Genomic DNA, 24,804 nt, shown 5'->3' with positions numbered 1-24,804 from the left:
AAAGGCCTGCGAAAGAAAATTCAATGAGAAAGGAAGAGTGTGAAACCGGAATAATCCTATGTCGGTTACCAAAGCTTACCATAAACCCGAGCCGTTGAGCCTCACCAAAGGCCGAGCTAATGTCCGATGGCTTAGTATCCCCCGAAGCATCTTTGGCAGGAAAAGAAGAAGGCACCACGTGCTTCTCACTCTTTGAAGCACCCTCAGCAGAAACGAGGAATGTTCTTTCGAGAACGGAGGCCTCCGAAACTGGATGATCGATCAAATCGCCTCTTTTGAACCGCTGAGAAGGACTCGCCCCGCTGCGAGCCTCCTCACACCTCGGAGATCCTTTTCGTTTATCATCGACCCTCGACCCCGAGGTCGGCAGTTTCTCCTCCTCCCCCAGAGGGCATGGCCTCATCTGGGAAACATCTCCAATACCTGCGGCGGCTAAGTTAGTACGCTAAAAAGAAAAGTACCATTCTGGGGAAATAAGCCACCAAGCGCCTACCATGATGCTTTGCCTCCCATCTCCCTTGTACAGGTCTCGCCACATGCGCTTGTCATAGGTCGAACAAGCGGCTAGCTTACGAGACCACTCGGCCAAGGAGTCGCTACAAAAAAAATGAAATAGAAAAATGTCGTTATGGAGCCCGCCTCCAAACAAAGTGACGAAAATACAAGTATGACACTTACGTGTGAAATTCCATTTCTCAGGAAATGGCAGAAACTCTCCAGGAATAATATCGATCATCCGTGCTCGAACGAATCGGCTCATCCATCCTCGGTTCCCGTCCTCTTTGCCGTCAGCGGCAGGAGACCGAGTGGATCGACGCTGCAGAGTGATCAAACCCCGATAGTGCAGCGGCCAATATAACTTCACAAGATGACTGAGGGTAAATTCAAGCCCGACCTTCTCTACAAAGTATCTTATCGTCTGCACTATCTTCCAACGGGATGGGTGAGCCTACGCCAAGTTAACCTGATATTTCTGATAGAACTCAAGCACGACCCGCTCGGGGGGACCCGATGTAAAAGTGTGCGTATACACGCTCAAAAACCCCTCAACGTAGGTCATGATGCTCTCCTCAGAGGAAGGTACTTGTAGCACCACTCCTTCTCCCCATCCACAGTCTTTTCTGATCATTTCGAGGTGTTCCTCCTCTACTGATGAGATGAACCTTGACGCGTGCTCCCGATGTCCTTGAACGTTGGGAGGTCTCTCCAACGTAAAGTCTCTCCTCGAGACAAAGCACCTCGAGGCCCGCTCACCGGGCACCGGCGGTGTACCATCGATCGAACGCGGAACAGAAGCAGAACTCCCCTCTCTTTGATGGACGGATGTCGATGCAGCAGTCATGGCTACGATAAAATGAGAAGAGGAGGATATAGATTTGGGCAAAGATTATGAGTTGAAACAATGGGAGAACTAGTGCAAAGCACCAAGTTCTATAGAAGAAATAGTTACTCAGAGTAGCAGAATTTCCACTAAGGAAGCAAGTGAATGAATATATAGGGGCAAAGCAGCGGCTGCTTGCCTACCTAGAAGGCCAATTAATTTTGTCCATGGTAATGTCACTTTTTCCTTGGGAAGTGTACTGATGGGACCGCCCGGGATCCCCCCGGGGCCCCCTTTATCAGGTCGCATGGATGCTGCTACCCCATAAAAGTCGAGAGGTATCGAGACCTCGGGGGACTTTTTGCTGTCACAAGCATCGGCCCCAAAGAAGCTATCAACCTAACTTCAATATAGGACTCGATTTCAGGGGCCCCGATCGCTCCAAGTAGAGGCTCCAAAAAAAAGTTAGTGTTAAAATTCAAAGATTAACTCCGCAAAGCAACGAGATATAAAAAACAAAAAGACTTGGGGCAGAAAAACCCTTTTGCATTGCCAAAAATATATTTACAAGGGACGTATTTACGAGACTCATTCCCCCGGGAGTACATGCACCGAAAGAAAAAAGCATAAACGACATAAGGCCTACTCTTCATTGCCACTATCCTCTAAGCTATCTCCAGGATCTTCGTCTAAAGCGACCAAGAGCGCCGATTTTCTCTCCGCCTCTAGGGCCTCCTCAATCTCGGCTGAAAGATCGACACCTCTGGTTCCGACCCCCTCCAAGGCTTCCCTTCTCGCCTTCGCTCTAGCATGCTCGATAGCCCGGGCCAGTTTTAGCTCGGCCCCTATCGATTTCTTACAGGCTATTTGATTTGCCGTGGCTGCATCCTGCAGATAAGTGGCAACCTTTCCTTCGATCTCAGACTTGGCCGTAGTCAGCGCAACAACCTCCTTTCGAGCATTTTGGAGAAGATCATGGGTCGATGCCAACTCCGAGGCCGCCACCCTATTTCGTTCCTTCAGCCCGAGGGATCTCCATATCCTTTTGCCCGATTAGCGAATCCCTTTGACCGATCTGCGAAGAGAAAGGTAAGACAATCAGTATCGAATTATGGGAACGAAGGGTGGACTCATGCATAACAAAATACCTGCTCAGCAAGAGTAGCCTTCTCTCGGAGTGCTCTCTCCAAAGCAGCTCGGAGCTCGCCTAACTCTTTCTCCTTTCGGGCAGAGTAAGCCTCCAACTCTCGCAGTCCCAAGGTCAGCCTTTCAAGCTCCTTTTCACGGCATGAAAGCTCATTAAGCCTAGATAGGGCATGATCATACATCTCCTTACACTATAACAAAACAGAAGAGATAGAAGAATGAAGAAAAATGCTCGAGACTAAAGGAAATATACATAAAACAGCTATCACCTGCTGCATGAACCTCTCTACCGCCTTGACAGAGCTGGGAGCGTCAAGATCGACGTTCTCGCTAACATTGTCAAGAATATTGCCAAGCGCGCTTCCCCGCTTGAGAGGACCCCCGATTTTGGCGGTATTCGCATCTTGAGCATCCCTTAGCTCCCCTAACGAGAACTGAGGGCCCAAACTAAAACCATCTATGTCATCGATGTCTCCAATGGGCAACTCCTGCCCCCGAAAAGCTCCAAGTCCCCACCATTCAGGATCAGGGGCAACAGTCCCCTCAGCGAAAATTGCACCAAATCCGGTCATGGGATCCGAGACCACATTGACACCCTCCTCGAAGGTCTTCGATTAACGGGACCGACTTGAGTTGGTCGTTCCCGATTCAACAGCCTCCGGTCGAGGCACCTGCGAGGCTCCCGCGCCCGACCTCATCCTCCATGCCAACTGGCACTCTCCCTCATCATCATCATCATCCTCATCTTCGACGCCGGGGCTCGCTCCGGAAGTTGAAGTCGAGGTCCTAGTAATGGCTCGAGGCACGCGTGACTTAGGTTTCTTTGCCGCGGGAGGATCGGCAGCCGCCTTACCTTTCCTTTTCTTGCCATTGGCGGGCTCCAAAGTCTCCATCTCACACCAGGGAGCGGCCTTATCCGCATATTCTCACTAAGGCCTGCACGAGCGCAGTGACTGTAACTTATCAGCACAAAGGATACAAAAGAAAAACATAAATCTAAGACATAGTGGCAAGGAAGCTTTACCATGATTCTTGGCCACCCACCGGTTCTTAGCCAGGTCAGGCCAAGACCAAACAAGATATGGGAATGCGGTGTCCAACCGCTCGATCCATCCCGACAGATCCGAGACCGCTTTGGGGTACTAGGCGGTAGCTGCAGAAACAAAAACAGGTCATTTCTCCGGAAGAAGGAAAGAAAATCAAAAAACATGTCCGAGGAAAAAAATGCCTACGCTGTGTGTTCCACTTCTCCGGGAAAGGCATTCTCCCGACCGGAATAATGTCTGAGGTCCTCACCCGGATGAACCTACTTATCCACCCTCGATCCTTCTCCTCATCGGTGCTCGAGAAAAATGATTTTTTGGTTCGGTGTTGAAGCCTAATCAAACCTCGATAAAATCTAGGGCTGTACAACCTAATCAAATGGTTGAGGGTAAAGGTCTCGCCTGAAGCCCCATCGGAGTAATGGCGGAGCATCAAAACTATCCTCCAGAAAGAAGGATAGATTTGACCGAGTGTCACTTGGTATTTGTTGCAAAAATCGAGGATAACCGGATTTATCTTCGGGGGAGGGGATTTAGAAGGATCGACGGGACCCAAAGTGAACGGGTAAGTATATACATGAAGGAAGCCAGCCTTGTCATCCGTTATATTCTCATCAGGGCTAGGAATCTCCATCTCTACTGCCTCCCTCCATCGGCAGTCTTTCCTCACCGTCCCTATGTTGGTAACGACACTAATGTATCAGGACACGTGTTCACATCGACCCAGTGTAGATGAAGTGTTATCGAGGGTAAAGTCCTTCGACATGTCAAGCTCGTTAGGAGTACATTGTCCCAATGTGGGTATCACTTTGGGTTTTCCTTTAGATGTTCGAGATGAAGAAGCAGCCTCGTCTTTCTGAGGAACCGTCTTGGAGGTTCTGGCCATGATAATGATGAAATTTCTTTAAGAAAGTAAGAAGAAAATATGCGAAAGGGGATGAATCTAGCGTTGCAAATTTGAAGATGTTGAGAAAGTAAGAATTATCAAACGATTGGTGCATTTATAGGAGCCGAATGGGCAGCGGAAGGGACGAGCTAATAACCAGATTCGTGGGCTTCTCGATAGTCGCGTTTGACGGCGACCCTTGCACGGTTTTTTTGGGCATGTCATTTACTGCGATGATGCCTTCGAAATGGCAGCTCAAAATCATTACCAATCGCTTCGTTCTAGGAAACGCGGGGACTATCTGTATACGGTGAAATCAGAGGGTCCAATTTCTCGTCGTTAAGGCACTTTAGAAGATCACCTCGACGGCTCGAGGCCGCGGCCGAGTATCCTCCCTCGAGGGTCGTCGACACTCGACCTCAGGGTAGTAATGATCTCAGCTATAGTAGAAATGGGGAGTTCCCAAGGCACATGGCTAGGACTGACAAGGCCTAGTGAACTACCCTAACCCTTAATGAGGATGTCATCTAGCTGTCCCATCTCCGCTTCTTTGTCATCAATGTATTTTGTACTATGTTGGGATTCCCCTCCTATATAAAGGGGATCATTGTCATTTTGTAAATCTCTATTGCTTGAGCTACCCTACACGAAATATACAAGAACATTATCTTTGCTCTCTAACACATTCTCTTGATATTATCGCTTCTATTTATTATCTTCATTATTGTTCTTCATTTATTGCTTATTATTGGCCATAAAGAGCCTTCGTTGATTTTATTATAACTGTTAGCCATACTTCGACCACCTTCGATAGCTCCCTGCCGAGCTCCGAAATCGACCTCGAGGCCCCCGAATTGACAAGCTCGAGGCCCCGATAACCAACCTATCGGTTTGATTATCACCCTATCCTTAACTCTCATTTCATTTCTAAGTCTCACGTACATAACATCAACTGTTTAACAACCAACATAAAAATAGATCACGTATTTTTAGAGTCTCATAATCAAATTTAATTGTTATTACCATTTTCACGGTAAACAAGCGCTAAACTGTTTACCCGAAAAATAGTATAGTTGAATTTATAGCATCATTTATAGATAAGAGAATCGATTTGATCCCAAAATGATTAAAAAAATAAGAACAAAATAAGATTAACAATTGAAATTAGAGAAAATAGCAAGCTCGATTCTGGGCAAAAGCAGAAGCAATGACAATTTTATAGATTGAGCGTAAAATAGTATACTATCGCTTCTGTGTACAAAACGTTTTTTTACAAGAGTTGCCAATATAATATTTATAGCTATTCCCAGGAGGACATGATCCTAAAATCAAGCTCCTCTTGAAAAGAATAAAACTGTCATTGATGGGTGCATAACGGTTCCTCATTAAATACTATCCAATGTCAAGCATTTGAGCCTTTACCATCGATTGTGCTTGCTTCGGGATCCATCCAGTATCAGTTACGCACTTCGTAACCGATGCCAATTATTTACCGACTCAACTTCTACTTGTTCTTGATTCCACGTATCGCCTCGTTATTTAGCCACTTGTTATCAACCAATTTCCCCCCTACATTAATTTAAGTGTGTGTGTATACATACACACATACACACACACAACAACAACAACAAAATCCAGTTTGATCCCTTAAATGGGGTCTGGGGAGGGTAGTGTGTACGCAGACCTTATCCCTACCTCATAGAGATAGAGAGGCTAATATATGTATATATATACTCGAACAGCATGCATGCACCTCAACTATTATATTATGTATTTCTTCATTTTACCAGCACAAGGATCGAACAATTCTATCCACCAAAGTTTGAATATATGGGAAAGAATCAATTAACTTTCTTTTATTTCTATTGGAATTTGAAATCGATCTTCCATGATTTTCATCCACTTCATTGACCCAAGACATATCCTTTGATGCAAGCACGATTTAGAAAAAATTTAAGTTAGTAATCAAATGAGGCTAAATAAAAGGAAGAAGTAAAGCCAGTTACCATACCTATCTCTTGTTTTTAGTGTTCGCACCTCGCAGCAAGGCTGCTGCTTTCTTTTTTCTTTTTTTTTTTTTTTGGCGGGGGGGGGGGGGGGGGAGGGGATGTTTCTCTCCTTGGAAATAAAAAGGTAAAATGGTAAAACATGAATTACCCACTAACAGGAACTAAAATTGAATAACATCAAACTGCAGCATGTTACTGACTTTAGTGGTGACATAATTAAATTTACATTTTCGAAGTATATTCAGGTACCTTTAAAGATTTCCTGCTACAGTTTCATATTTGACCATTACTAACAGAATCAAACCTCAAGGTCCTGAACAATTTTCTGGACTTAAAGTTGCAGCAGGCTATAATAGTTAAATAGTAGCATACTCTATTTAAAGGGCAATCTAGTGCACTAAGCTCTCGCTATGCAGGGTTCGAGGAAGTTCCGAACCATATTATATGCAACCCTACTTGCCTTTTTGCAAGAGGTTGTTTCCATGACTCGAACCAGTGACCTCCAACTACACGCGACAACTCTTGTTGATGCGCCAAGAATTCCCTTCACAGGGTTTATTGAAATAAGAAAATATCCAGGATACCATTCAACTAGATATCATTCATCACTATGCCAGTAGGTCCTCATCCCGTCAACAAGAGGCTGACCATGAAGAAAGCAAGTATGATTTATAGTTTCGTGTGCTATTCCCATAGCACGACACGAAGTTAAGGATACCTGCTTCGATTGGCTCAGCAATATCCTTTTCTCGCTTCTCTAATACTCGAATAAACTCGTCTGAGCTTAAATTTCCATCACGATTTGTATCGAAAACATGGAAGACAATTTCTATCACATTGTCAGTGAGAGATACTCCACATACCTGTTTAATACTTGGTCAGAAGAAACTTGAAAACTAAACAAGCAGCTAAACATATAAAGAACATTCCAGTTAAAACACCAGAGGTACAACACAAGAGTATCATTCTCCAGCCAAGGACAATCCTGAAATGACTTCACGATGACGATGGAAAATATTATCCAACAGGGAGTTGAAAAGGTAAATGTCAAATGCATGCATGCACACATGGGAAAAGCTGACTGATAGATGGAAGAGAGAAACAAAGAACGCATACCTGAGAAGCAGCTCTTTTAAAATCACTTCTTGTCAAATGACCATTCACTTGCCCGAAACAGAAAAGTGCTAGTGAAAACGGTTGCAGCTTCTTCCGCAGCTCAGCAAAACTTTTGAATTCCTCAAATGAAATCTTAGTACGACTTAGCGGTGACTCATTATCTAAATCATCAACTCGATCAAGCAACTTGTTTAAGTACTTCAAATCAGCAGCAGCAACCATGGACAGGGCAAAATCCTTTGCTGAAATGGTCCCCCGAAACTTGTAATCATAGTGGGCAAACTCCAATTTTAGTATCTGTGAAGCATATAAATTACAACAGCGTAGAATTAGCAATTCAGGATCACATCTGAGAGAAGGGAGGGAATATCACTTTTACTAAGTTCATTGATGATGGTCTATATGTAATTGACATTCGTAGCTAGGGGAGAGGGGGTGTCAAGCACGGAACACCAAAATATACACTCTTTGCTAATCTAACCCTATTCGTCATGCACCTTGGTCATTCACAAGCTGACCAAACACACAGGTTAAGTAAGATCTTTCCCTCCTTTTCCCTACCCAATTATAACAGCAGAACATATCCCACCTATATTCTTCTTAGACACAAGTCCCAACAAAAATGCAGAAAATAAGAAATTACTTATCTACTAAAATAAGTAATATATACAGAGACATAGTAATAAATCCTGAAACCAGGTGCTTTTGAGTAATGATTTGAACGTTACCATAATAAATGCAACTGGCTTTCCTTCAAAAATAATAGTAAGGGTAATTACAATAACCATAAGATAAGGGAAGGATAATTGAAAATCATTGCAACACAAACGACATATAGTAACTGGACAATGGCAAATAAAAGTCAACTAGTTCTTGTTTTCTGTTTTCCCTATTTTGCATGTGATGATTAGAGTTCACATACCTCTTCATGCAGATCTCTCAAGAATCGGACAAATCTGTCATATTGGAGGCGTTTCTTCCCATCTTCACCAAAGAAGTCTTGCAACAGACCTCCATTCTCTACATGACCACCTAAATTACGCCCCCCTCGAAGTCCATCGCTGTGATGAGCACCTTGTCTATTGTGAGCTCGCATCAAAGTCATTACTTTCTTGAATTCATCAATGTCTATCTCGCTGTCGCAATATAAGAACCAACTAATTAGACCAGACAAAGTTATTTCTTTGTAAGTCTGACAGATATACCGACAGTATGAGAAACATGACGGCGTGAATAAAACACATACAATTGATCAACTTGAGCTTCTGGTGTTCATCCCTCAAACCTCCCCAAATAAATAAGTCAACAGTCATTCTATCATGCAAATTGACTGAAAAATGTCATCTCTACAAACAATTGATATTACCTTAACAAAGTAACAGCTAAGTCCAATCATTAAGTTGTTATTATCAAAGCCATAGAGCTCAACACTTCCATACTCAATCACCATAATATGCAAACAAAAACAAATGCACAGTTAGTTTAATTATGACGGTGATATATCTACTTTTTCTTCACAGTTCTTAACATGATTTTAATAGAGTCGAGAAAGAAATAAAACGATAATCATCAAAGTGTCCTTATCTAAGTCGCGCACAATTATACGTTACTGAAGTAGAAAACAGAAATTTTCCAAGCTCGCAACTAGCATAAATCAGTATACAAAACTGGAAACTGCTTCCACATCCCAGCGCAGAAGTAAACATAAGGAGGTACCTGCCATATCCTCATATGCGTTCACTAATTGACATGACAGATCCCCCGTATGCTAGGTCTTACATTCTTATCAAAGTGATCTATCAAACTTGTGGAAAAAGTTTGTTATATATTCTTTTTCCCCTTTCCGAGCGTACTCCTTTATAGAGATCCATAGGTATTCGATACAATCCAAGCACCACCGTGGTCCACAGGAAAACAAGATTGCCAAGATTTCAATCTCACGAGGGAAAAAAAAAACTTACAAGAAGGGAAAGAACAATTTTAGTTGCATCCCTGCTTCACAAATTTCAATATTCAAAAGTTGAAAATAGACTCCTACCCATTACTGTCGAGATCAAACATCTTGAATGCCACTGAAAAACTTGATTCAGGGATGCTCAGCAGGGTGACAAAGAATATATACCTGTGAATTTTCAAGAAATTAAAGACTTTTTCAGTCTTTAACATGAGTATGGCTATAACTCAACCTGAATGATTCTAAAGCTTAAATGTGAAATGGAAGTAACTCAGGAAAAAACAGAGAAAGCCAAGATAAGGGGAAGATAACTTCATTATGGAAAAATAATGAATTGAATAGAGAAAACAAGAGATTTTATGACTGCATTGAGACTTGGGACTCACTCTTTGAAAGATACGTGGCCATCACTGTTTGTGTCAAAAAGCATAAAAAACTTTGAAGGGGCACATTGCAGTTCACCTGGACTTCTTTCACCTCTAAGATATCCATCTCTCACGAGGTGTGATTCAGATGGAGGGAACACAGGAACAACTGCTCTCATTAGATCTGCTGGTGTCATAAATATTTCTCCATCATCGGCTTCAAAAGATGCAAAGTACTCAAACACCTTCGAGAAAACCACAAAATGTTGAAACAAAAAGTTAACTATGGAACCTCATGTAAATCACAGGCTTGATAGAGATTTTTGGAGGATTCTAGAGATGAAAAATGAAATCTTTTCAGTTTACAAACACAAATATAATATCCCAGTATACAATTAGAAGCGAAAAAAATACTTTCAGCCAATTCGAGAAATGTCATCAAGTAGGTCAGGGAAGTCCAAAAGGGCCGCTTGGACGCCCAAATTGTTCAATTCTTGCTGCAACATACATGTCAAATGCAGTTCAACCATGAGATCTTGCTTTTCCAGAGCTTTCAGACTAGGGCACCATCACCAACATCTCTAAAAGTATTATAGGGGAAAGTGAAGCATAGAAGGTTGTCTTCACAGGACCACTTAAAGGACACAATGCACCTACTACAGGGAATTTTCCTGACCGATGATGCCATGCACTAAGTCCAATATTACTACAATTAAATATTACCAGACTAAGGGGATTATCCACCAAAAAACCTTCCCTTATACACCATAACCAAATAGCATGGTAGAGCAAAAGCATAAATATCTCCTTGAGGCTGCACAGGGCACTTCTATTTCATCAAAATTACCACCCAAGTATTAGGGGGAATGCATCCTGACTACAACTGACATCATCAATAAGACTCCCTACAACCTATTGGAAAAACAAATGCCTTTTTTGAGCTTATATATATAAGAAGAAACCAAATTACTCTTACCTAAAATCTTTTGGCTGCCTTTGTTACTCCATTGTCCCTAAAGTCCATAGAGACAAATTTGTACCAAGAATCATCCCTTATGTTTTTGTAGGATATCCCTTTGGGATAAAAGGCTACAAGTTGCTGAGCTTGGCCGCTTAGAGGATACATGTTTCTAGAGATGTAGTGTTTCATGAAAGTGTTTTTCCTTTTACTCCATCTTCTGACAATACTAGTTTTCCATCAGTGCTTAAATTTGTTCCTTTTGTTGATTGTTTAGCTAATGAAAAGTTATTATCATAGAGATTTGCATTTTACATCACCTAATATGCCACCTCCTCATCCTTCATCACCATTACACTCCACCACACACATGTCACCAGATTGGGGTAGTAAAATGGTTAAAAGAAAACAATTAACCACCCATATTATCCACTAAAAATGGGTTGAATAATGAACTTTTTAAAAATGGATAAAATATGGATAAGAACCATATTATCCATTTAGAAAATGAATAACCAATGGATAACTAATGTGTCTAACTTTTACATTTGTAAAGCATCAAATTGGGGGGTTCCTCAAGTTAGGGAGACTAAGAATTCTCCCAAAAGTGATCACATGCAAGAAATCATAGATAATATGGTTATCCGCCGGTTAACCCGTTTTTTATCCATATTAAATATGGGTTGGATCTGATACTTTATCCGTTTTTATTACCCGTTTCCGACCCGACCCGCCCGTTTGCCACTCCTATCACTAGAGACCTTTTTTTTTTAAAAAAAAAAAAGGTCTCTGGTGCATAATCAGAGACTTCCTCAGTGCATAATCAGTATCCGGAACCACAACCCTTAGAATCTAGGAAATCTCACGGGCAACACAAAACTCTTGACTATCTAAATGACTACATTTACACCATTTCTAATCTCAAGCCAAATACCACACACAACCATGCTTCATCCTCTCAGGCTAGTTCCTGTTTATCTATCAATGCACTAGTTTCTGTAAACGACCACATTTCACCTGAAGTTCCAACTCCCGCAAGTCAATCACTTGTAAGAAATGTTTGTCATAACAGTGAGTCCTCATCATATGAGGGTAGCATTCAATCCTACTTGGCAAATCAAGGGATTCCTGGGGCATGAGTTAACCATATAGTTGACTGCTCTTTCTTTCGAAAACAACTATGACACAAGAGTTTGAAGCCTTATATGCAAATAACACTTGGGACCTGTGCCTTTGCCAGATGGTAAGAAAGCAATTGGATGCAACTGGGTGTACAAGCTAAATACAAAGCTAACGGCAGTATAGAGAGATTTAAAACCAAATTGGTTGTTAAAGGATACATACAACATGCTGGAATAGATCTGTTGTGAAGATGAACATACTTAGAACATTGGTGGCTACTGCAGTCAAGATAGGATGGGCTATTTTTTCAACTTCATATGAACAATGCCTTCCTCCATGGAGATTTGCATGAGGAAGTTTACATAAAGGTCCCACTAGGGATTGAAGTTGACCATCCAGGCTTGATTTGCAACTTGAACAAATCTTTGTACGTTTAAAGCAAACCAGTAAACAATGGTATGATAAGTTGACTGAGGCTTTATCTTTTGAAGGTTACACTCATTCCATGCATGATTACTCTCTTTTAGAAGAAGACATGATCACTAACAGTCTTTGTAGCTGTGTGTGTTGATAATTTCATACTCGTAGGCACACATTCTGCAGAGACCACACAGCTGAAGGTTTTCCTACATGATACATTTAGATCAAGGATCTTGGCAGGCTGCATTATTTTCTAGGGCTGAAAATCATATAGACAGATGATGGAGCTATTATTTCTAGGAGGAAACTTGGTCTAGATTTATTGGAAGAACATGACTATTTCAACTACAATAGCTTATCCTCATCGCTTGATCCAAATGTTAAGTTGAAGGCTAAAGAGGGAGCAACACAACCAGATCCATCTTACTATAGAAAGTTGGGAAGTTATTCCTGACAAATACAAAATTGGTTATAGCTTACAGTGTTCAATATCTAAGCCAGGTCATGCAAGATCCCAGGGAGCCTCACTTGCAAGAAGCTTTCCATTTGCTAAGGTATCTAAAGAAAAATCCTACATGGGGATTTTCATGTCCAAAGATTCTGACTACACAATTAAAGCTTACTGTGACTCTGAGTGGGTTTCATGCCCCGATTCTAGGAAGTCAGAGGGTATGCAAATTGGATTGGAGAGCAGTCCTGTGAGCTGGAATTCCTAAAAACAAGAAACCATTTCTTTGTCCTCAGCAGAAACAGAGTATAAGTCATTGAAGATAGTAGTTGGGAATTGGTATGGCTGGGTAGAATTTTTTAAGAATTAAATGTCCCTTTCTCCACTCCAATTGTTGTACACTGTGACAGTTAATCTGCTATACGTATAACCAGAAATCCTGTTTTTCGTGAGAGCACCAAGCATATAGAAGTTGATTGTCATTTTGTGAGAAACAAGCTTCAAGATGGCCTGATTTTACTTCATCATGTGGCCACTACTGAGCAACTTGCTGACATACTAACCAAGGCCCTCACTGGGATTAAGCATTCATCAATTCTGGGGAAGTTGGTTGTGAGAGCCTCACCACCAACTTGAGGGAGGGTATTGAGCTTATCTATCTTGTTTGTATTACACATTTTAATTGGTTAGTTAACTTAGCTTAGCTGGTCAGTTAGTAGTGCTTAGTTGCTTAGCTGTTAGTTAATGGAGGTTAGTCACAGTTGTTGACAGCTGTCAGTGCACACATGCACACTTGCTCTTACCTTTGTATATATACATATACATACAGTACACCAATGAAGCAGTTGAGTTTTCTCTCGCAAAATCATATTTCTCGCTCAAGCTTCTCTTCGTTGTTTCGTTCATAGATCTCTCTAGAATCACCATTGGAGCTCCTCTTGAGCTCTATTTGATATGTAACTCTGCTAAGTTTGATAGTATCCAAGTCCCAAAATGGGGTTATTACGTGCTAAAAATGTTATTTAAGTGCTAACGATGACTACAAATATGGATAATACCATTTGGTGATGTGGATATGTGTGGGATGTGATTTGGACTTTGGAAGGTTATAAGGATGTTTAGGAGTGGAGAGAAATAGTTTGGAACAAGTTGGAAATATTAATGGGAAAGAACACCCAAAGTAACACATAACCTAACTTCAAAGGAGCTGAACTCTTAATGTTTAAAGAATTTGGATATGGATAAAACTCTGATATTACTAAGTTTATCATCAATAGAAAAATATAAACAATCAAAGTCTACATCACATTGCAAAAGATTCTGAACAGCTTTCCCTCATTTGATTACAGGAAACACCAAATTTAGTCGTCCACATACTAGTCAACGAAACAAAAATATGTTTTTAAATTTATTAGTCAATTAATTACATGGAGAAGCTATAGAAGAACTATTGATGGGCAAATTACAAACAAGCTTAATGAAAGCATAAATATTTGTTGACTTAAATATAAGTTACAATTACCTTTTCAGGAGGACTTCGCATCCGGATACGCTTTTCATAATTAAAGAATACTTTTCTTCTGTAAGCATCTGCAAAATACAAGTTAACCGTAGTCATATCCAGAAATAAGAAAGATACAGTAGCATTAGCATAATAAATCAGAATTTAGTGGAAATTACCTCCAATGAGATATTTCGGTGGAGGATGATGAAGAGATTGTGAAGTATCAGCAAAAGACAAAGAAGGATTGGGGAAAGAATAAGAGTAAAGTGCGAAAGCTAAAGTGATTCCACCAACCCATTTGAGGAAAGAAATTGGACTGCTTTCTGGATGCTGCTGAACATTATCACTTCCACTTAAATGACGAACATACAGACGATGGACCGAGCGCGGAGATCGCCGGAGAGCTGACCAAGCTGACATTCTTTTGTCAAATACTAGACTCTGAATCGGTTAACGCTTAATTGATAAAATATTAGTGGGGGAAAATAGGATAAAAGCCTTTTCACTTATCTAGTGTTGGTAAAGAAGCTATTTGCCCCTTTTAATAGCATAGTCGCGATTGAAAGATTAGTGTAACTTAAGTCCTTTTACCACAATTTCTTAACAGGAAAATTACTACAGTAAACTCGACCACAATTCACACCTCATACAAATAATTACTACTTGGAGATGTGCATTGCAATTCTTTTTCAAATAACTCAAACTTTAATATTTAGTGCACAAAGATAATAGTTAAGACCCAACAGATTGACACCTACCATGCAGATATTTATATTTCCATATCAATTTTACAGTCAAAATGTTTTTGGACACATCAGTGTATGTCCGCGTAATTATGAAGGATACAGCGCAAAAAGAAGGTTTGTGGAAACAAAGAATAAGATTAAATTGTGTTTCTATGAACAAAATGCCTTTCAATTTGTGTTTGTTCAAAGCAAATCAGAGAAACATATCTTAGATGAAGAAATTGAGTTGTTTTTATCTTTTATTATTTTTAGCATAGTCACGTAAAGGGGAGTTATAGTTCTTGTAAAGCCTCCCAAAATTTCCTATAAATGTGAGGCCTTAAAGCACAAAGTCATGAGTCGCTTGCTTACCTTTTTGCATTCAAGTTGTGGTCATTTTACAGGACACTGTCCCATTTGTGCGCTCAGTTGCGCGCTGGGATTGCCAGGTGCACGGCACGATCCGACCGATTGTTTTGAGCAATTGTACTTCGTTCGTTGGTTTGAGGTCATGAATAGCTTCATATGGTATATTATGACTTGGGTGTATTATCGGTTTTAGTTTTCAGGTGGTTCGGGATTGATTTGGAAGAATAATTCTCATTTTGAAAACTTTAAGCTGGAAGAGTTGACCAAGTTTGACTTTTGTGTATTTGACCTTGAATCGAAGTTTTGATGATTTTGTTAGGTCTGTATGGTGATTTTGGATATGCCCGGATTTGCATTTGGATGCGTCTAGAAGGTTTTGGCCATAATTGGCGAAAGTTGGCAATTTGAAGGTTCATAAGTTTGACCGGGAGTTGACTTTGATGATATCGGGTTCGGATTGCTCTTCCGAGAATTGGAATAGGTTTGTTATGACATATGAAACTTGTGTGCAAAATTTGAGGTGCATCCGAGTTGCTTAGACATGTTCAGTGTAAGTTTAGAATTTGGAAACTTGAAATAGTTCGTTAAGCTTGAATTGAGGTACGATTCGTCGTTTTGATGCTGTTATGTGTGATTTGAGGCTTCGAGTAGGTTCGTGTTATGTTTTGGGACTTGTTGGCATCTTCGGACGGGGTCCCGAGGAGTTCGAGTGTGCTTCAGATTGATTTTGGATCATTTCAGAAATTGAATGAGTTGTTGGTTTCTGATACTTCAGGTGTTCTTCGCAATCACGGTGTGTATATGGGAGCTGGGTGTTTTTACTCTACGCGTTCGCGGTAGGTAAGACGCGTTCGCGGAGGTTTAGTGGCTAGCTGGTCGCATTCGCAAAGTCGAGGCACGTTCGTGATTCTTGGGTGATTAGTGATTCACGGTCGCGTATATGGGTCGTGATCGCAATGCTTGGCAGGCTTGGCTGGCGTTTGTTCCACGCATTTGCGAGGGTATTGCCGCGAACGCGAAGGCTTATTCAGGGCAGTGTGAATTTTTTCTTCTACGTGATAGCGAGGGTCATGTCGCGATCACGATACATATAACTGGGCAATGATTATAAAGTACTCTATTCGGACCTTGAGCTCATTTTATCACATTTTGAGTTGAGGAGCTCGAATTTTGGGCAATTTTGCAGAGGATTTTCACCACATGGATTGAGATAAGTATTTTCTACTCGGATTTAATTATATCACATGATTCCATCTTTGATATTGGCATTTGATTGATGAATTTAAAAGAGAAATTTGGGGTTTTCTACTAAACTTTCCTAAAGTGAATAATTGGATATTGAACATTGATTCAAAGTCGGGTATAAGTGAAATTAGTATGGTTGGACTCATATTTGAATGTGTTATCGAAATTTATGAGTTTGGTTAGGTTCTGAGGTGCGATCTTGGGTTGCCTTTTTGGCTGACTTTGAGTATTTTATTAAAGATTCAACCTTTATCGCTTGAGTTTGTTTTCTAAGGCTGTCACGACTAAAAATTCAACTAGCCGTGTTGACACCTAACCCAACCAGCTAAGGTAAGCTAATTAACAATAAACCATAATATATTGATAATGATAAGAGTCAAGAATGAAATAACTAAATTTTATACAACCCCTCTCCCAAGGACTGGTAGTACAAATCATGTGCTTCTAAGACTTAGAGTTTGCAAAACTGGTATAAAATAAATACATCATCTGTTCGAAGGTTACATAAACAGATTTATAAATCTAAAGCTACCAAGAAAAAGAGGCAGCTATAACCAGAATGCAGGTACATCTTCAATGTCAACTCCCACCATACACAACAGAATTAGCTCCAAAATCTGCACGCAATGTGCAAAAGTGTAGTATAAGTACAACGGACCCCATGTACTCAATAAGTAACAAACCTAACCTTAGGTTGAAAGCAGTGACGAGCTTGGACAACAGTCAAAGTCCAACGCCAACAACCAAGAATAATTCATAACAATATAATGAAAATAGTACAAGTAATACTCAAAGATATGAAGCTCAGCTTGTTCATAGTTAAAAAAAATAGGCATGCTTTTCAGGTATAACAGTAAAACCCAAATCATTCACCGAAGTCACCAAAATGTGAGTATGTTAGAAAAACTGTGATTTTTTCTGAAAACTTTCAGCAACAGATAAGATGCTCCATTATCAGATATCATGAGGAAAGTACATCTTTATGCCTACAATGTGTGTGAAGTCATAAATGTCATAATACCGTATAGCATGAGGAAATGCATCTCTATGCCTATATGCCAAGTATGCATGTCAAATGTAATGCACCACAGTGATAAACTCATATGCTCATGCTCTCGGAGTATTCAACCTCACTCAGCATGCTCAATCACTCAGCACCTCCCAATCACTCAACACTCTCAATCACTCAGCTCCTCCCAATCACTCAGCACACTCAATCACTCGGCACTCGCACTCTTCGGTACTTGCGCTCACTGCTGTTATGTTAGACTCTGGAGGGGTAGATCCTGCCCAAGCGCTAAAAAAAGCCAATCATGGCATGTTGCAGTGTATAGCCCGATCCCATAATGAATCAATAAAGCTTGATGCGGCGTGCAGCCCGACCCTATAAATATCACTCACAATCAGGCCCTCAGCCTCACTCAGTCATCTATCTCTCCAGTCTCTCGGGCTCACAAATCTCATGCCAATCAGCCAAAACAATGATAACATGATGTGACAACGAATGATAATAGAGACTGAGATATGATATGCAAATAAATGAATATGACTAAGTATGTAATTGCAATTTAAGCAAATAACTCAACAACAGAAATGACCTCAGTGGGTCCCAATAGAATAAGTGTATGGCCTAAACATGATTTTTAACATGGATCACAACTCAATTACTCTAATACGTACGAATTTTATGGATAGAAACAAGATAGAAAACTAGACAGTACCACATGATCAACCGAGTCATAATTCATACAGTGCACGCCACACGACTGTCACCTAGCGTGTGTGTCACCTCAACACCAAATGCATAACACATTTATTCATGGTTCATACCCTCAGCACCAAATTTAGAAGTGTTACTTACCTCGAACAGGCCAAATCCAATACCGAGCAAGCCAAAACATATTTTACAAATGCCATCCCGGGCGTACTGACCTCCGAACGGCTCAAAACTAGCCAAAAGAACCTCAAGAACATCAAATAACGCCAAAGGAAATAAATCCAATCGATAAAGGTTGAATCTTTAATCAAAAGCCCAAAGTCAATCAAAAAGTCAAAGTCGGGATCGTACCTTGAAATCCGACCAATCTCATAAAATACAATAAACTATTCGACTATGAGCCCAACCATACCTGTTTTACTTAAATCCGACTCCAAATCGATGTTCAAAACTCAAAAAAATCACTTTATGAAATTTTAGACAAAACCCCCCAAACTTCACTTTGAAATCATCAATTAAATTCCAAAAACAAAGAGGGATTAATGAAATATAACTAAAACCGAGTATGAAATACTTACCCCAATCCATGTGGTTAAAATTGCCTCTAAAATCATCGAAATCTGAGTTCCTCAACTCAAAATATGACCAAATGAACAAACTCTCGATATTATATGTTTTTGCCCAGTTGTTCTACCTTGTTTCTTATGACAAATGATCCCAAAACTCACTTTTAATGCCTTTAGTGGATTCCTCGTGAAATTCCAGACAAGTTAGGCTTTTGAATTACTCTATTTGACCTTATAATGAAGGAGATATGTTGGTTTCAATATTTAAAATAGTGCAGATTTTTAAATACAAATTTAGTGGCAATTTCATAATTAATCTGAAAAAAATCTGCCAACCCAAATTTTAGTGAATGATCATAAATTCCTCATATGATGTCGAAACTTGATGATTCCAATTGCTATGGTTCCAAAATTACGATACAGATATAATGGTTTAGCCGAAACACGAATCAAAGGTCGTTTGCTCAATATGGTAACTTTTATGCTCAAATCGACGTCGAAACTGAAAACAATCACCATACAACCCAAACTTATCCAAAACTCATCGGAATTTAGCTAAACTTTGTGGACATGTCCAAAATCATTATTATACAAACTTATTGGAATAATTAAAACCTGATTCCGAGTTCGTTTACCTAAAAGTCAAACCCTGGTCAATTCTTCCAACTTAAAGCTTCTAAAACGACAATTATGAAGCTACTCAAAGTCTCAAACTACCGAATGGAAAAGCTCAAAACAATCGATCAGGTCGTTACATTCCCTCCCCCCCCCCACTTAAACATACGCTCATCCTCAAACGTGCCAAGAGTCATTTCAAAGCCATCAAATCGCCATATATCCTCACCATTCACATAACCATGGGTGATCCCGCATCACCCCAATCCACAAAAGCCCGATAACACCACCTAACAAAGGATCCTTACTTCAACCTTATTCCATAAACCTTAAAACACAAATCCCCAACATCTGGAACTCATTATATGACCCGATTCTTTCATCTATGCACTGTATAACTCTAAGCAAGTTGTATCAAGCCATAACCATACCGAAGATGAAATCACATGATATACCACAACTTTCTGTGTTAACTTAGTCAATGGTGCTGATATAGAGGAAAACCCTTCTATAAATTGCCTATAATATCCGGCTAGCCCTAGGAAGCTGCGGACTTCTGATGGTAATGTAGGTCTCGACCAATTCTTTACTGCATCGATCTTTTGAGTGTCGATACTAATACCCTCGTCAGATATCACATGGCCAAGGAATGCTACTGAGTTCAACCAGAATTCACATTGGGAGAGCTTAGCATATAACTTACGATCCTGAAGCGTCTGTAATATTATCTGCAAGTGGACCGCATGTTCCGCCTCCGAACGAGAATACACCAGAATGTCATCAATGAATATGATCACGAACACAACAAGATAATGTTTGACTACAGTATTCATGAGATCCATAAAAGCTGTTGGGGCATTTGTTAGCCCGAACGACATCATCAAGAACTCAAACTGCCCATATCTTGTCCGGAAGGCTGTCTTTGGAATATCCTTCTCCTTAACCCTCACCTGATGATACCCTGAACGTAAGTCAATCTTGGAGAAATACTTGGCACCCTAGATTTGGTCAAACAGGTCGTCAATCCTTGGAAGTGGATACTTGTTCTTTATAGTAAACTTATTCAACCGTCGATAATTGATACACTTCCTTAACGACCCGTCTTTTTTCCGCACGAACAAAACTAGCGCACCCCAAGTTGAAGTGCTAGGCCCAAAATTTGATACGCTCAAATTACACTTTTGTTAAATAATGTAAGGCGGTCAGTGTCAAATATAATAACCCAACAAGGTTGGGGTCGAATCCCACAGGTAATATGGTGTGAAAAGTTTACTCGAGTAGTGTGAAACTTGACTTAAGTCGTAATTCTACTCCTTTAATGTAACAAGAGAATGATATCGTTGTGAATTAAGAAGATAACTAATTGTTTTCTAAGAATGTAAATAATTTGATTAAGGAAAACAAGGTTGTGTCCCCGTCAATGGAATGTAATGCTATCGGTGTTAATATGATATATTTCTAATGGAAGGTCCTTTGATATGCAAATGATTTCTAAATGACTACCCAATATTTTTCAATGGTTGGGTAGTATTTTCCTTTTATGATTTTTTCAAATATAAAAGAGTTGCAATTTAAGAACAACCAATTTATGCCAAGTAGAACCCACTTATTCCTAAGCGATTCTATTAAACAAGATTTAAAGTCTCGAGCTCTTGATATTCAATTCTACCAAACCCTAACTCCCTTTTTCAAGTAAAGAAAGAGTAAAATGGAATAGATTAATATTTGCAACTACCAACCATAAATAAAGAACAAGAATTGAATAAATATCAATAAACCATTATATATATATATATATATATATATATATATATATATATATATTCAATATTAAACATCCATTAACATTACACCCATCTAGGGTCCCCAACCTTAGTATTTAAAACTAGTTACTCGTGCTAAAATACAAGAAAAAGTATTTAATAAAGTCATAAAGCTTACAAAAGTGCAAGATTCCTTCTTTACAAGCTTCCAAATTAATGGAGTATTCAATGCTCTCTATGTAGGACCTTTTTCAGACTTGAATGACCCATAAAAATCCTAGTTATTCTTTTTGTAGTAGACCAAAAATCGTAGTCAAAATTAGACAAAAATGCCCTTCAGACATCTTATACGACCGCATAGTGGTCGTAGACCACGTATACGGTCCGCTTATTCTTCATTCCATCGCAAACTTAATAAGTCACCAGTTCCAGCTTCAGTCGCATATCGATTATGCGGTCCGCATGTGTGTTATGCAACTGCATATGCCATCGCAGAACATGATGAGAAACTTCTTCTAATGGAATTATGCGACCATTATGCGGCTCGCACAAGTGTTATGCGACCGCATAATGGACCGCATATTCTTCTCTTCATTTGGCCAATAAATCTTTCTCAGTCTGCGATCACCCTCTAAATTATGCGGTCCGCATGTGAATTATGCGGCCGCATACTTGCAACATTTCCATTCTTTTGCGACCTTTTGATTTTTTTTCCATGTTTTTTGGGTCTTCAAGCTCATGCACTATAAAACAACCAAACTTAATCAAAATTAACTAAAAATGCATTAAAAGACGAGTTAAAATCTAAGTAATTGGTATCGAATGTGCTGAAATTCTACGGCACATCAATACCCCCAACTTAAACTCTTGCTTGTTCTCAAGCAACTAGAACAAAATTATCCTAACAGCTAACAAACATGTAACTCCATTTATTTATCCTTCCTGGAAGACAACTTATCATTCAACTATTTGACTAATCAACTCGTGACCTTAGAGCCTCGACCAAAATGACAAAATGCTATTCACAGCTGAGTGCACTTGTGTTCTACTTCAAGAACCTATCTTCTGCTAAGTCTTACAATTTATGCGCGCTCACAACAAAGAAAATCCCCACTCACATATATGTACAGAGGATTCAATCAAAACACTCTAACACTTGGAACGAAAGCTACATCTATAAGTATCAGTCCATATGCTTGCCCTTATTTTAACTTTGCTGCTATCTCAGGAATGATTGATCGTAGATCACTAAGGACTTTTCACAGGTTATAATGTAGGCTTCGGGACGGGTTGGATGAATATTTGGGAATGTAGTGGTTATACCCTCCTTGAATTCTACATACAGTATGCTCTTTTACTACTTAGCCCCTATTTACCTCGGGTTACCGACCTAAAACCACCTCAAAGTATTTGTTCAACTTCTACAAGACTCCACTCTTTTTCTTTTTTCTCTTTTTTTTTCTTTTCTTTTTGGAGCTTGCATTTCGTTATATACACAACTTTGAGGTTATTGCTTTTTTTTTATACACACAGTAGTAAACCTTGTCAATTTCCACTTTATAACGGCACCCCCAACTTAGACTTTTAACCTCAATCTCACACGTTCAAGGAGGGATGAGTTCAAAAGAAGGAATTACTTCACAAAAGGGGTAAAGGTTTGTAATGTGCTAGCCAATGAAAAGGTTAAAGGCTCAATGGGGGTAACTAGGGTAATTAATGTACCAGGGAGGTCAATTTAGGCAAAACTGGCTAGTAGTCACAAGGAGAGCCTAAGATCATTTCAACAACCAATCATTAACCTGAGAGTCGCACTAAAAAACCAACCAGGCAAGTTCTAGACACACAATTTAGGCATGTGCATTATTTATACAAATCCTCACTCACTCACAAAGCATGAATTGTTAACTAAACATAGTTTCAGCCCTCAAGTGAGACAAGGCAACTCAACACTTTTATCTCAAGATATGTAAGATTCTGAATAAGCATAAAGTCAAAGAGCGAGCCTCAAATTCACAAGAATGACTAACCAACATATTGTTTTTTTCTTTTTTTTAGATTCAAAAGAAGGAAGGGTATCATATATTTACACCATTTAGCACATGCTTGAAGCTACAACACTCAACACCAAATAAGTCAAAATATTTCATGCTACTATCGTGGTTCTACTATTACACCCTTGGAAAAGAACCCGACGAAGAAAAACCAAAGGGAATTCATTGCTAAACTACAAGAGTTTATATACAAAATATGGCTATAACAAAATATTTACACAAAACATGGGGTACAAGATCATGATCATAACTACCCCACCCGCAACCAAAGATCATGTATTGTCCCCAATGCATATATAAAGCAAAAAGAAAGCTCAGAGACTCCCTGGGGCACACTAGGTGCTCGAGGAAGCTGAAGGATCTGGGGTAGCTGTGGGATGGGCTACTGGTAGTGAAATTGCAGCTAGTGGAACCTCGGATTGAGTGGTGTTCTCCATGGCTGGAGCAAGAGGCTCCAACTGCTGTGAGGATATAGCAGGAAGATCCACCTACTGTGAGGCTGGAGCTGGGGCCTGGGAGCTGCTAGCCTCACTAGATGATGGCTAAGTGGTCGATGGATGTGCCTTGGCGACCATATTTGCTAGAGAATGTGCAATTGCTGTTTGCACAGCTGCTTCCTCTTCATCCTCTGCCATCGTAGAGACAACAACATGGTTACCCTTGTCTTGATAACCCTCAGTATCCTCTCCCAGTGCATCTTCATCTGTCTCCTCATCTCCTGAATCCCCCTCATCGGACTCCTCAGTATATCCAAATTCCTCATCTAAAGGAACATCAATGTGTACATAAGGAGCTTAAGCCTTTGCGGTCTCAACACTCTGTGCCTCTGGAGTTGTCATCAGGGTTGTGAAATCAAGATTCATTCCTGGGACAGAAGTGTCAGCACCTTGCTCACCTTCCTTCGGTAGGAAGGGTGTCGAGTCAAACTCTAAGCTCTACATTTTCTACAGCTCAGCTTTCAATTCATCAACATCTTTCCTGAGTTGAGGCATACATCCAACCTCACCCCGCTCAACCTTCTCAAGACGCACTTCAAAGTGCTTGAGGCGATCCTCATAAGTTTGATGTTGCTTTTGAAGATCATTCACTAAGGAAGAGTCAATGCTTGCCGGATGAGGTTGGGTATTTCCTTGATTAGCCGGTCTACCTTAGCATTGGTGTGCTGAACAATTAGACCCAGCTTGGAAAGAGCTGGTAAAGGGACCTAAGCCTATGCAATGGAGTAGCTGTGGAGGTAGCTGGGGCCTGGGAAGTGTCAGGCAGTACTGGGGCCTCTGATGCTACTAAGTCTGCAAGAGGAGGAATGTGAGTCTTTGATTGAGTCACAGTTTCCTTCGCTACTGTGTCACTGATTCTCATGATGTCGATGTCTTTGAGAGCTTTCTCCATTTTGTCATGTTTAGGCAGAGGAGACACACTTGCAGCTTGACAGAGAGAAGTGATCAAGTAGGGAAATGAAGT

The 24,804-nt window shown here is 40.2% G+C and overlaps 1 protein-coding gene across 1 annotated transcript; it reads right to left on the bottom strand.

Moving 5' to 3' along the window:
* Positions 1–6,549: 6,549 nt before the first annotated feature.
* On the bottom strand, positions 6,550–14,844 carry LOC104231258 (calcium uptake protein, mitochondrial). The gene is made up of 7 exons (XM_009784220.2): positions 14,469–14,844; positions 14,311–14,378; positions 9,862–10,085; positions 9,560–9,643; positions 8,444–8,657; positions 7,522–7,818; positions 6,550–7,268 (listed from the first exon to the last, which is right to left on the bottom strand). The coding sequence occupies exons 1-7, from the start codon at positions 14,710–14,712 to the stop codon at positions 7,038–7,040; spliced, it is 1,362 nt and encodes a 453-aa protein (XP_009782522.1). The 5' UTR covers positions 14,713–14,844; the 3' UTR covers positions 6,550–7,037.
* Positions 14,845–24,804: the final 9,960 nt, after the last annotated feature.

This window comes from Nicotiana sylvestris, chromosome 2 (genome assembly GCF_000393655.2).
Source record: "Nicotiana sylvestris chromosome 2, ASM39365v2, whole genome shotgun sequence".
NCBI classification, from domain to species: domain Eukaryota; kingdom Viridiplantae; phylum Streptophyta; class Magnoliopsida; order Solanales; family Solanaceae; genus Nicotiana; species Nicotiana sylvestris.
The sequence above is the reverse complement of the archived record's forward strand: the minus strand, read 5'-3'. Positions and strand labels throughout refer to the sequence as shown.